The sequence below is a fragment of the Nyctereutes procyonoides genome, unplaced genomic scaffold (assembly GCF_905146905.1).
Source record: "Nyctereutes procyonoides isolate TBG_1078 unplaced genomic scaffold, NYPRO_anot_genome, whole genome shotgun sequence".
Lineage (NCBI taxonomy): Eukaryota > Metazoa > Chordata > Mammalia > Carnivora > Canidae > Nyctereutes > Nyctereutes procyonoides.
Window position 1 is genome coordinate 22,049,671 of NW_026575034.1, and position 15,078 is coordinate 22,064,748.

At 38.6% G+C, this 15,078-nt stretch overlaps 1 protein-coding gene across 1 annotated transcript; it reads right to left on the reverse strand.

Annotated features, from left to right (window-relative positions):
• Window positions 1-11,959: 11,959 nt before the first annotated feature.
• Window positions 11,960-12,922, reverse strand: LOC129504859 (olfactory receptor 52B4-like). The gene is given in 1 exon segment (XM_055317738.1): window positions 11,960-12,922. A coding segment is annotated over 1 exon segment (963 nt).
• Window positions 12,923-15,078: the final 2,156 nt, after the last annotated feature.

The following is a 15,078-nucleotide window of genomic DNA, read 5'->3' on the forward strand; positions in this document are numbered from 1 at the left end:
GGACTGGGTGTTATTCTGTATGTTGGTAAATTGAACACCAATAAAAATTAAGTTATAAAAAAAAAAGAGAAAGACAAAAAAAAAAAGAAAGATGAATGGATAAAGAAGATGTGGTTTATGTATACAATGGAATATTCCTCAGCCATTAGAAATGACAAATATCCACCATTTGCTTCGACGTGGATGGAACTGGAAGGTATTATGCTGAGTGAAATAAGTCAATCAGAGGACAAACATATGGTCTCGTTCATTTGGGGACTATAAATAATAGTGAAAGGGAATAGAGGGGAAGGGAGAAATGGGTAGGAAATATCAGAAAGGGAGACAGAACATGAGAGACTCCCAACTCTGGGAAATGAACTAGGGGTGGTGGAAGGGGAAGAGGGCGGGGGATGGGGTGACTGGGTGGCGGGCACTGAGGGGGGCACCTGACTGGATGAGCACTGGGTGTTATTCTGTATGTTGGCAAATTGAACACCAATAAAAAAATAAATTTATTATTTAGAAATTTTAAAAAATAATAACATAAATAAAATAAAAACAAAAACAAAACAACAACAAAAAAATGTCCCGAGTGCTGAGGTTGAGAGACTGTTCTTCTTTGGGGAAACGTCCACTGATGTCTTCAGCCCAATGTTTAGTTGGATTATTTGTTTTGAGGGGGTATTGGGTTTTGTAAGTTCTTTATATATTCTGGATACCAGCTTTTTATTATCAAATATGGCATTTGCAAATATCCCTCCCTAAGTTGCCTTTTAGTTTTGTAAATTGTTTCCTTCACTGTGCAAAAGCTTTGTATGTGTGTGTGTACAAAAGCGTTTTATTTTGATGTAGTCTCTCCAGGTGATTCTTATGTGAGTCTCAGGTTGAGAACCACCACCTTCAGTGGTGAATTGGGCCTTTGGGGGCCTTGGTCAGAAAGGACTGATTTGAAAATGAGACAACCTTGACAAGGAAGTCATCTTGAACAAGGGTGTTCCTGTCAGGAGTTACCACCTTTTCTGGGCTCAGGATGATCTCTTGCATAAATTGTGCCTCCATGAAGATAACATGAGAAGAATAAATTGATGGATTAATTTTCTGTATTGTATTCCTCAAGGAAATCCTGGAACTGCTTTCCAAGGTATAATTGTTCTTTCAGCCCTCTCTCGTCATCTGACTCACACCTGGTGCCGAAAGACCACCCCCAAGCAGAAAGACAAATAATTGTTTGAAATTTTAACAACTTTCCCATTAAAATAGCTGTATCTATTACACTTAGACATATGCTTTGACCACTTTTAAGGAGTCAATAAATTACCTATTTAGGCTTGCTTATCCTTAGTTCAATACTGATAATTAACATCATTCAGATAATTGGTCATTAGACAGATTTGTTATTTTAGGTGTCTGAATCATTAGTTTAGGTATGTAAATTACCTCAACACTATCAATTCTGTGTGGGAAACATCCAATTTTCATCAATAATTTTATTCACTTGGGTTTTTTTCCCTCTATTTTCCTTATACCTGACTTGTCTATGAGTTCAATGGGCTTGCAACCATGCTTTGACTTTGCTATTGTTTTATTATTTTCTTAACAACCATCTACAACTTATAATATATTAAAGGTAGAAAAATTTGACATTTTTTGGAAACTCATCTTAGGGCATCAAGAGTTTCTCTGGCATGTCACTGTCAGCTGAGCTGTTTTTCCAGTAGACATGAATGGCCTAGATGGAAGGATAAGCAAGTTTGGAATATTCAGGAACCTGCAAAGAGCTCCATGGCACTGTACTTGGGGCTCTAGGTAAAGAGAGACCACAAAAGGTGAACAAGCATTGATCATTAAGACTCATTTACACAGGCAGGGAGGGAGCTGGGAGTTATTTGGAAAAGAATGACAACTACTACACAGATACCAGTGCAGAAGTAAAGTGTTAACTTTCCCAGATATTGTCTTCAAGTTATTTGGTTGGGGAAGGGGGACACCTCATAATCCCATCACCAACGTGTCCACACTGTCCCATGGCAGGGCCCAGCAGGACTCTCTGCTTTGCAAGTTTTCACTTGCAGAAGTAACTTGGAAGCCTGGGTCTCTGCAAATACCAGTATGCATAAGGCCCTCTGCACATGGAGATAATTGTGTACATCTTTTAATTTTTATTTCATTATGGAGCTTTTCTGATTGTTTTTTGAATATTGGGCATTTTTAATTTTTTTGCAGAATTCTAAAGCTTACTAGCATAGAATTGTGTAATTCTTTTTACCATTTTTAATTATCTGTAATGAACTTTCATTCACAATTTCATTTGCCTTGTTCATTTGTGTAAAATGATCATCTAATTCTTCCTACTGAAATTTAGTGTATATATTTTATACACTAGTATATTCTTTCAACAAGCAAATTCCCTGTATGAGGGAATATGGCAGTTTGGGGACAGAAGGAGGCTGGGATAGCATTCCAAAACCGAAATCCTTGGCCCAGCTTTACAGAAGACCATGTGCTGCTGTAGCCTACCTCCACTTGTGATACCTGCCAGTGATCCTTTGAGTGTAAACGACTCAGAAGGAAAGGAGCAGGAGGAAGGACACTGCTGTAGGGTGGACTAACACAGCACAGTGCAGACTCACAGACTCTCAGATTCCACACTCCATGGATACAGCTCTGGCCCATCAGCCAGGGGAAGAGACAGTCCAAATCTTTTGTACTCATCAGTACTGAGTGACATGTTCCCTAAATGAAGAGGAAAATCTGAGGCCTCTGAAAACATGTAGGGCCACAGACACCACCTGCAAAGCACGATCTGTTTGCTTTAGCTCTCCTACGACACAATAAGAATATCCCACATTAAATATAAATATTCTAAAATTGTATGAGTGTGTTAAAGATGACTACTTGGCATAACAGCATGTCTGGAAGAAAGATAATTAACACTTACTTTTGGATTATGAGGTGTCCCCCCTCCCCCAACCAAATAACTTGAAGACAATAATGACCTTTGTTTTTAAGTCTCCAATATTCTCAAGAATAACTTAAAGCACTTAGGAGTTCTTTAGTACCTTCCCCATAGGGTCTCAGTGGCACAGGAACACTGAGCAAAAAAACAATTCCTCTCTTCCCACCCTAGGGAGACCAGATGAGACCTGCCCTGGGAAGGTGCACAGCCTGGGAGTGGCACTGCAGAAGGAAAAGGTTGAGGGTCCTGCGATCATCAAAACAAAACAGATCTAGGGTGAAGTCGGGATTGAGAGATTGCCCAGCATCATCCTCAGACAAAAGGGAAGATCATTAGAATCACACACAAATGAGTGCAGATCCTGTGTCTATTCCAGTGAGGATCTCAGGTTCCCAGGGTTGAGAAACTTCTGATTGCCATTTGGCGATGGCTGTAGTTACTGCTGCTCATTCATTGTCCATGCACAGTCCTGCAGACTGAAGGCTCCTTATGCTCCTGAACCACCCTCCCAACCCATCCCCAAACTTTCATGGTGGACTCTTTTTCTCTAATTATGACCCAGTGTAGTCCTAAGGCCCCAGAAATATAAGATGGCATTATGTCACATACACTTTTGGAGATGATGGGAAGGAGAAAGTCCTAGAACTGATTCCTGGGTGGTGAGAATCCACACTTTGTGCCCACTGGATTTTTTATTTTGAATTCAGATCCTTTCTCTGTTCTTTTCCTGAAAGTGGAAAAATTGGAAGCTGATTGCAGGCTTTATGGTCTTGTCAGCAGAGGGTGCCATTTTTTAGTGCCAGGGGCTCTGTTGAAAAGTGTCTTCCTTAGCTAGCAGATGGTTTTGTTTGGGTTGCTATTTCAAGTCTTTTTTTTTTTTTTTTCTATAACTGTCTCATCTTGAGCTGAGGAATTGGGAATTTCAGAGAATGAAAGATCTGAATATCCCAAGAGTTATCTCAGGGATACTCGATAATACTTGCTAACTGAGTATTACGCTCAACTACACTCAATAATTCAAAAGCCAGAGCCACAGGGTAGTAATAAACTGACTGGTAAGCAGAGGACTAAACAGATAGAAGGAAACCAATAGAAGCTGATTTCTGTTGGTTTCCATGGATGAGTGCTGTAGTTAAAGGTGTGTGTGTACGTATAATGCAATCCCTATCAAAATACCATGGACTTTCTTCAGAGACTTAGAACAAATTATTTTAAGATTTGTGTGGAATCAGAAAAGACCCCAAACAGCCAGGGGAATTTTAAAAAAGAAAACCATATCTGGGGGCATCACAATGCCAGATTTCAGGTTGTACTACAAAGCTGTGTTCATCAAGGCAGTGTGGTACTGGCACAAAAACAGACATATAGATCAATGGAACAGAACAGAGAACCCAGAAGTGGACCCTGAACTTTATGCTCAACTAATATACGATAAAGGAGGAAAGACGATCCACTGGAAGAAAGACAGTCTCTTCAATAAATGGTGCTGGGAAAATTGGACATCCACATGCAGAAGAATGAAACTGGACCACTCTCTTGCACCATACACAAAGATAAACTCAAAATAGATGAAAGATCTAAATGTGAGACAAGACTCCATCAAAATCCCAGGTGTGTGTGTACACACAGAGACACTGGATGTGTCTGACTTTACATCCCCTCCCTCAAAGTCACCAGGAGCTGGGAGACTTGAAAAATTCCTGGCAAAGGGACAAGAGCAGAAACTACTTGGCCAAGCAGCTCATTAATTCTACTTGTTGTTGTTCCCAAGATTACGAATCTGAGAAACCACCGAGGAGCGGACACCGATGCAAACACGAGGGTTTATTTACAAGCTCGAGCTTGGGTCCAAGTATACCCCACACAGCGGAGCAGGGACTTGGACCCCGAAGTGGGTCACAGCTGGGTTTTTTATAGGCTGGTCTAGGGGATTTTCAGAAGGGGTGGAGGAATTTCTCAAGTTCTGTTTACATTCTGATATGGGGCTTAAGGGCATTGAGCTCTGTTCTCATTCTAATATGGGACTTTCTACCACAGGTGTGGGCTCTGTTGTCTTTCTGATATGGGATTCTCTGCCGAGGGCAATTCTGAGCTCTGTTGTCTTTCTGATATGGGATTCCCTGCAGTTTTTCCCATAAAGTTCAGCTCTTATTCACAGGGGCCTAAGATGGCTGTACTTGTGCTAATGCTAAACTTGAGATGGGATGGCCTTAATTTTTCCTGGCCTCCACACTTGTCTCAGTGCAGAATTTGGGAAGAGATAGTCGGCAGTGGAAATGCCGAAAGACCTGGGGATCTTACCAAGTATGACGACACCATTGGACCTCTCTCGCTGGAGGTGCAGAAAGGCCTTACCTCATTCCTGATGGGAAAGGAATGGAGAAAAGCAACTCTGACCCCCATATACCACTGTTGAGGGGGCCCAGCCCAGAACTCTGGAGCCTTCCTCTGTCACTTTCAGTCATAATGTGAACAAGCAAACTGAAAAATGGACACTTATCTGGACAAAGAGAGAAAAGTTTCTAGTGAAAGAATTACTGAGTATTAGAAAAGAATATCAGAGACTTGCAGTTTTAGTTCCAACATGTAAGAAGAACTTAAAAGTCAATACTTCCAATTTCACAGTAAGAAAAAAGCTGAACTGAATGATTAGAATCAAGAAGAAAAGAAACAGGGGAACCCTGGGTAGCGCAGCGGTTTGGCGCCTGCCTTTGGCCCAGGGCGCGATCCTGGAGACCCGGGATCGAATCCCACGTCGGGCTCCCGGTGCATGGAGCCTGCTTCTCCCTATGACTATCGTAAATTAAAAAAAAAAAAAAAAGAAGAAGAAAAGGAACAACTGTTGGAGAGGATGTGAAGAAAAAGGAACCCTCGTGCACAGTTGGTGGGAATGCAAACTGTTGCAGCCATCCTTAAAAAATTAAAAATAAAATTACCATAAGACCTAATAATTCCACTACTGGGTATTTACCCAAAGAAAATGAAAACACTAATTCAAAAAGATATATGCACCCTTATGTTTACTGCAGCATTATACAATAGCTAAGATATCAAAGCTACCTAAGTATTCATCACTAGGTAAACGGATAAGAAAAAGCCATGTGACAAGATGGATGGACTTAGAGGGTATTATGCTAAGTGAGATAAGTCAGATTAGGGAAAACAAATACCATGATGTCATTCATATGTGGAATCTAAAACAAAACAAGTAAACAAACAAATGAAAAGCAGAGTCAGACTTTTATAGAGAAGGAACTGATGGTTACCAGATAGAAAGGTGGGGGGATGGGAGGTTGGCAAAATGGGTGAATGCGAGTGGGAGATACAGCCCTCCAGTTATGGAATGAATAAATCATGGGAATAAAAGGCACAGCATAAGAATATACAGTCAATGATATTGTAATAGTTGCACAGTGGCATTTGTGGTGGCTACCCTTGTGGTGAGTGCAGCATAATGTATACACTTTTGCAACCACTATGTTGTACACCCCAAACTAATGTAATGTTGTGTATCAATTATACTCAAAAAAATAATGAAAGAAAAAGCTGAACAAACTGAACATCTATGACTCTTCTTGGATGCAACAACAGACACTGAGGCCACAGGATAAACCACTACCCTGGTATCTAGAGACAGAGGACAGGTAAGCGCAGAGAATAACAGCCTCCATCTGCTTACCTGGAGAAGTTAAAAGAATCATAAACTAATAGGTGCATTAAAATGGTAATTCTAATGAATTGCTGGAGGCTGGGTATGGATAGTTTGAGAGTGAGAAATTCCTGAGATAAACTGCCCTAGGGGACCACCACACAGCCCTGGAATTTATTTCCAAGAAAACCAAATCAGATCTGCTAGTGAAGAACCAAGGGGAAAAAAAATCCTATCTTTTCTCTGGCAGAGGGAGGGTAAAAGAACCATCATAAAATATGTCCAACGACTTCCCCATAACAAAATGAAATCCAAGACAAAAAGGAATGAATATGGAAAAAAAAAGTATTTAAGAATTGTGTGACAATTTCTTTTTATGTAATATATGTATGATTGGAATACTAGCAGAAGAAAGAGAGAGAGTGGAGCAGGATCATAAGAAATATTTGAAGTAAAAATGGCCAAAAATGTTCCAAAAAATAAAAATAAACATCAAATAGAGATCTAAGCAGCTCAGAGAACACAAAACAAATCAATACTTTTTTTTAAATTCTACATCTAGAAAAAATAATATCAAATCATTTAACTATTATGTTCAGTTTGCTTAAAAAGGCAGCAAAGAATAAGGTAAGAATAAAGTTTTAGTTTTAGTATAAAGATTTTTTTTTACAATGAAGAATTCTTTTACAATCAGATGAAATTTTAAAATTATCTGTGATTTTAAAATCAACTTATTCTATTTCTTGAAATAAAACTAAGGTAACAATGTTTCAAGTAAACTAAACTACATTCTAAAACTGATTCATTCAAATCATAAAGAATGGAGACCAGGATAAAATCAATGGACAGTAGTTATAGATTTAGGTAAGTAGGTCACCAGGTATAAGCTATGTTTCACTCTGAAATGTGCCTTTATTCAGATCCATATGACAGTTAGACCTCACACAAACTACAGAGCCAGGAACGACCTTACTGGAAGCCTAGATATGGGGTCAATTCAGAAATTCAAGAAGACATACGATTAAAAATGAATATGGGCTCTGAGGGCAGGCTGGAGAGGGAAGACACCTCAGGCAGTAGAACCTGTGCACTGCTCTCTCTCCACTTGCCCCTTACACAAACCCATGCAAATACACAGGGCCACACAACCTCCAGATGCCATCAGAAGCTAGATTCTCTTCATTATATATATCTAAAACTCCATCTATTTTTTCTCTCTCAAATTCCAACATCATTTTCTATACCAGCATCACTCCTTTTCTGCCCTATGGCTTCCTAATTATTCTCCTGGTTAACACATTCTACCCAACATACATTCCTCCCAGAATAACCAAAATTATATTTTACAATGAAAATATGATCATGCCATTATTGAAAGTAAAACATTTCATTGAATGTCCATTACTAATGGACACACTGAGTGTCCATTAGGATTAAAACCTAATTTATTAACAATGTCAAACCAAATGCCATTTAACATATGAAAGTTTAAAAACACTATGGTACATCCTTTGTACATCCATTGTAGAATACTATGGAATTCCACACAACGATAAAATTACTGATATACACAACTATTTAGATGAATCCAAAGTGAATTATGTTGAGCAAAACAAACCCAGTCTCTATTTCGGTGAAATTTCTGTTCATGTTTTCTGCTCATTTCATGATTGGATTTTTTGTTTCTTGGGTGTTGAATTTAACAAGTTCTTCATAGATGTTGGATACTAGCCCTTTATGTGATATGTCATTTACAAATATCATATGGTTTCACTCATACAGGGAATATAAGAAATAGTGAAAGGGATTATAAGGGAAAGGAGGGGAAATGAGTGGGAAAAATTAGAGAGGGAGACAAACCATGAGAGACTCCTAACTCTGGGAAATGAACAAAAGGTTGCGGAAGGGGAGCTGGGCAGGGGGTTGGAGTACCTGGGTGATGGGCACTGAGGAGGGCACTTGAGGGGATGAGCCCTGGGTGTTATACTATATGTTGATAAATTGAACTTCAAAAATAATAATAATAAAAAGTCTCTAAAGGTTATATGCTGTGTGATTCTAGTTACATAACATTCATGAAGTAACAAAATTATAGAGATAGAGAACCAATTAATTGTTGCCAGGGGCTACATATGGAGAGAGAAGGGTATGAGTGAAGCTATACAATGATACCGTATGTCGTGATTGAACAATTCTGCATCTTAATTGTGGTGGAGGTTCTGTGAATCTGTGAAGTCAATTAATTACTTAGAATTATACACAAACACAAAGAATCACACACACACACACACACACACAAGGACACACACAAGTAGTGCATGTAACATGGATGGAACCCAGTAAGTTCTATGGTTTTGTACCAATGTCAACCTTACAATTTTGATAATTGTATTTTAGTTACACAGGGTGTTACCACAGGGGAAAACTGGTGGAAAGATAAACATGACCTTCCAGGATGTAGTTATTTTGAACCTTCCTGTGAGTGTTTAATTATTTCAAAATTAAAAGATGTCTCACAAGTGTTAAATGTGAGAAAAAATATCTTAAGAAAAATTAAAATAAAAAGTAATAATTATAATAGCAAATATATATAACACTATATCCTTAGTGCCATTCTAAGCACATTACATATAATAAGCTATTTAATCCTTATAAGAATTATGTAATGTTTATATAATAATCCTAATTTAGAGATGAGAAAGTAAAAATAAAGAAATTATGTGAAAAATACTCAAATCCTAGCTTAAGGTGAATTTTCTGATTAAGCAAGGGGAAAAGACATAAGCGACATACACATAGCTATTAATATAGTCAAACACATTAAATATCTAAATCAGATTATAAAATGGGAAAAATAAAAGACAAATATACTGGATAAATACTTAAATATGAGAGTGAAAATGTATCATTGTGATACTTTTTTTTTTAAATCATGAAAAGTGATAAGGACAACATAAAGTTTTTAAGAGTTAAATTGGCAAAAGGAAAGACAGTTAAAGTCATCTGGGTGATTTAGTAGTCAAGAGAACAAACCTAACAAATAAAAAAGAAACAGATTTGTTTTTGCCTCTGACATTTTCCTTGGTAGAGTTTCCATTTCCTCATCTGTAAGAACTATTTTACGAAGTGCAAGTGAAAGGGGTATGAGGTAATGTACATAAAATTTTTAACATGTAAATGGTAGTTATTATTACTTCATAAGATGATATATTGGTTATCTAATATATATTTAACCTCAAAACAATCAAAAATATAAGTAAAAACTGCAGTATAATATTTTTGTCCTTTTAAATGGCAAAAAAATTAAAGAAAAATATTCAACTCCATTGTTAGAGAGATACATTATGCATCCTTTCTGAGTACATTTTTATAGGACTCATCAAAAAACATATATAAAATCTGCAATAGCATTTGTAGGTTTCCATCCTCAAAATAAAAACTGAAACACCAGAGTAAGATTTATGCAGAGAATCCTTGTATATATAGTTAAAAACAGAAAACTCCAAATATCCAGTAATATTTAAAATGTATGAAAAAATATATGCAAAGAACAATGAATATAAGGCAAAATACTAAAATGTTACCAGTGGTTTTCTCCTAACTAGGGATTTTCTTTAGAATTTTTTCTTTTCCATTTATCTTACATTGAGTATTTGCATCTTATATTAAAAGGCAATATTTACAAATAATTTATCTAAACATATCTGGACTGTGTACTTAAGAGGCAAATAGAATTGAGTCTTAAATTTGTAGATATACAGTCATAATGCCATGCAAAAAGGGCTTAAAAAATACTGTTTTGTTTAATATAGTAAAACCCTGCAGTAAAATACTATGTAGGCACAGTAATTGATTATATAAATGTACATGTATTAGAAACAATGTCAACAAGTACTGCCGGAAAAGTAGTTACAGACCATATACAAAGTACCATCAAAAATTTATGTGTATCATATGATAATATTTTCCAGGTAGATAAAGGAGTGGATCAAGCTATAGATAGAGATGGAGAAAAAATACAGACACAGAAACAGATATAGATACAGATGCAGATGTAGATATATAAGTATATAGATATAGATGTATAACTATCGGAGACAAAACTTTAACAATAAAATTGCTTGGGAGCTGTAAGTTTATGGGCTTATGAGTTCCATTTCATGTTTGTCTTTTTTCATAATTTCTAATATTCTCTACAGGAAACATAGCTTTTTAATAAAATACATATTTAAAAAGAAACATGGACTAATGCTATCTTCCTCAGAGAGGAAGTATCAACTAAACAGCACATTGGGAAACAGCTGTGGTTGGAGAAAGTGGCAGAGCAGATAAGATGAGAAGTGGATTTGGAAGAAGGAATAGGAATTTTTCACAAGCCCATGGGGGTGTATCCCGAGGCAGAACAAGGACATGGAGAGCGCGGCATGATCTGGAAAAGGTGAGGCATTAAATATCCTGGTGAGTCTGATCCTCAGGTCGCTTAGAGGTGACACATGGGCAGTGTTGTAGTGAAGGAGGTCAGGAGTCAGGTCCTTAAGGCCTTGAATACCCCACTAAGGAGAAGATCACTGAAGAACATGGTCTGACATTGAGATTGGAAAAGCACCCTCCTCACCATCCCCCCCACACAGGAGGGACCAATTTCAATCCCCTCAGTCTCCTCAGGGGCTGTTCTGCTAAGTAAAAAATACATGGTTCATTTACATTCTCTTATTACAGACATGCGTGTTGACAAGATATAAATTACAATGTAGGGATACTTGAATGGCTCAGTGGTTGAACACCTGCCTTCTGCTCAGGGCATGATCCCGGAGTCCCAGGATTGAGTCCCACATTGGGCTCCCTGCATGGAGCCTGATTTTCCCTCTGCCTATGTCTCTGCCTCTGTGTGTGTGTGTGTGTGTGTGTGTGTGTGTTTCTCATGAATAAATAAATAAAATCTTTTTAAAAATTATAATATAATAGGAATAACTACAAAACATAGGAATCACTGATTCTAAGAACGACATTAGCCAGAATGAAAGGCATTAAGGAGTGTATGATTGTTTAGAGACAACGCAAGACATCTCAGAGCTTGAGAAACTCATTGAGGAATGGTGGAACAAAAATCCCAGGCCAGAGGACTGCTCTCACTTCATCTATTTCTAAAGATCATGCTAGAGTCATTAAAGATCTATGATCTCTGAAAATCAGTGCATCCTTTCCCAGGGTCTTTGTGGGAGCAGGCTTGCTCAGTCCAACAAGGCGCTATGCTCAAGTTGTTTTGACAATTAAGGAGTAATCCTGCAACCTCCCTGGTGAACTTGCTCCAGAGAGAGAACTCATTGACCATTCCAGAGGCCACTTCACAGATGGCTAGAGATTCCAAAAACTCAATTCTTAAACCAAAGTGATTTCTGCTTTGTGAACAACAGATGAACTACCTGCACCCGGATTTGCTTGGTCTTGATCCCATAAATGATGGGATTGAGCATAGGTGGGGCAAGCATGCAAACATTAGCCAACAAGATGTGGGTATGAGGTGGAATGTGGCGTCCAAGCCGTTGAGTAAGGATTGTGAAGATTCCAGGCCCATAAAAAAGGATGATGACACAGATGTGGGAACCACAGGTGTTGAGGGCTTTGTGGCGAGCATCTTGAGAAGGGATGTGGAAGACAGCATGGAGAATCAGCACATAAGAAACAAAAATTAGCACAACATCTAAAACCACTGTTAACATTAGGATGGAAAATCCATATCAGATGTTCACTCGAATGTCATTACAAGCATATTTGGCCAAGCCAATGTGTTCACAAAAGGTGTGTGGAATGGTATTATTTTGGCAGAAAGTCAATCTTTTCAAAAGAAATATTATGGGGAAAAGTGTACAAAAACTTCTCAGAAAGACAGTCACACCGATTTTCCCAATCAGGGCTTGTGTAAGAATAGTGGTGTATCTCAGTGGGTAGCATATGGCAATGTAGCGGTCAAAGGCCATCACCAGCAATATCCCTGACTCAGACATGAAAGTGCAATGTATGATGAAGAACTGAGTGATGCAGCGATCCAAGGAGATCTCCCCAGCACGGAACCAGAAGATGGCCAAGGCCTGGGGTACTGTGCACGTGGAGAGGACAACGTCTGCTCCGGCCAGCATGCAGAGGAAGAGGTACATGGGTTCATGGAGGTTGCGCTTTGTGAGAATAATGCAGATGAGCAAGCTGTTCCCAAGCAGGGCGATGACGTAGGAAATGAAGAAGGGGATGGAAATCCACATGTGCTGGTCTTCTAGCCCAGGGATACCCAACAACTGGAAGACCGTGTGACTAACAGCAGTGTGGTTTAAGGCAGTCATGCCTGGAGCAGATGATCTGGGATCTCACTTTCTGTTTATAAAGATATGAAAATGCATACTTTTTTAAAAAAAGATTTTATTTACTTGAGAGAGAGAAAGACCATGAGCAGAGGAAAGCAAAGGGAGAAGGAAAAGCAAATCCTGCTGAGCAGAAAGCAGACATGCAGCTCAATTCCAGGACCCTGAGATCATGAACTGAGCCTAAGGCAGATACTCAACCAACTGAGCCACTCAGGCACCTGGAAAATGCATATTATTTTTAATATATTCTTAAGGGGAATTATTCTAATATCCTTTGTGAATATTAGAACTTTTGGCATATCTCATACTCTTCATCTTCTTAAACATGCAAATAGAAAATATGCAAAAAAAAGAAAATATGCAAAGATGAAGGATATGGTGTGTGCCTCAATGAGTGACAACCAACTATACTCACCTCCAACAAATCAAAATCAGAGATATTATTCTATGTATCTCACTTTCAAATAGAGGATTATACATAAGTAGAAAAACTCATTATCATTACTAGGAAGAATGCAAACGATACTTGAAATTGACTAATTTATCAGAAGAGAATCAGCATAAGAAAAGGTGAATATACTGCATAGACATGCACAGTATGTTTATGAAACATTTCTTGCCTTGGGTGACAGGTGCATAGGGAGTGCTTAAGAGGCCAGAAGGGGTGCACAGTCAGTGAAGGGCCTTGATCACAACTTCATACTTAGACCTCACCCGCGTGGCAGCCATTATATGCCTTGAAGATTTATTGGAATAGTAATTGCCGAGAAACTGGATACTAAGAGGTAAGTTGTGTCCTAGGAATAGGATAGATCTGAATGTAATATGGTCACAGAAGAATTAAACTAGTATTTCCTAATCATCGTTTTAGGTCAGGGACTGCAGTATGCACATTGCATGTGGCGTTTTGTATACTTTCCCTGTAGGGAGCAGACATCCACTCTAGGAAGTAGATATGGCCTCCATTTCACCCCTAAAAAAGGACTTAAAATTTTTTTAAAAAGAATTTAAAAAAATAAATGACTGAAAGTTGAAAAAGAAAAACATTATCTCTAGGGGCAGGTGTGGAGCTCTTGATATTTGGAAGACTCTCCTGATAGAAGTTAACACGTAATTTTACCATTTGCTTCCTAGCATTCACTAACTTTCCTTCATTCATTAGCTTAATTATTCAGCAAGCTTATTTGGAGCACAGGCTATTTTTCAGGCATCTGTCCTAACTGGGCTTATGGACTGAGAAAGTGGTCGGTATGGAAGCAGATGGGTTCAGTAAAATTTTCCAGGTGTAATGGGCTCACAGGGTACCCCCTGAGAAGACAGCTATGTCTAGTTCCATTTTCACCAGAATGAAGAAGAAATGAAGCCAATAATAAAATATCCTCTTCCCGGGGTTTCTGAAGATATTAAATGAAGAGGCACCTTAAAATATCTAGCTCAGAGGCTAAGATAAATCTTATACTTGATAACATTATTTCTTCCACTCCAGCTCCCTCTTTTGGTGCCTTGATTTTTCTTTCTGTGGAGGAAAATTGGCTTCGAGTTCTCACACCTGCAGAGATGCCCTGGGTCCTTCCCCAAACTCCCCTCCAATATCTGGCTTGGGGGAGTTGACTAGTTTGCTTCCTTTCTCAGAGCTCCTTTCCTGATTTTTCAGGAGGGGTAAGTAAATGCATTTCCATAGTCTAAGTAACTGTATTTTCTGTTTTTCTCATCTCCAGTCTAATTATTTAGGCATCTACCATTTGATAGGATTGCTTTTCCTGGTTTGTTACCCCTCAGGAACTTCCATCTGGCCCATGCATCCCCAGCTCCCCTCCCAGACCTCACTTTCCACATCTGCTAGAACCAAACAGATTTGTGCCCCTGGTCTTTACCACTCCTTGTCCACATGTATCATTAGCCCCTAAGGGTCCTGTCACCTCTGGCCTGTCAGGGACAGAACACCAGTCCAGTCCTTACCTCAATCTGGAAACTTCACCACTCCTAGATATCTAATTCACTCACCAGCTTTACACTGAACATCCAGGAGCAGATGACATGAGATCCTTAATAAAATTCAGCTTGTAGGTCAGGAGTTGAGCTGTTTATACTCTTTTGTGGAACCCTGGAGGGAACATTTACTTACACTGGGGCTC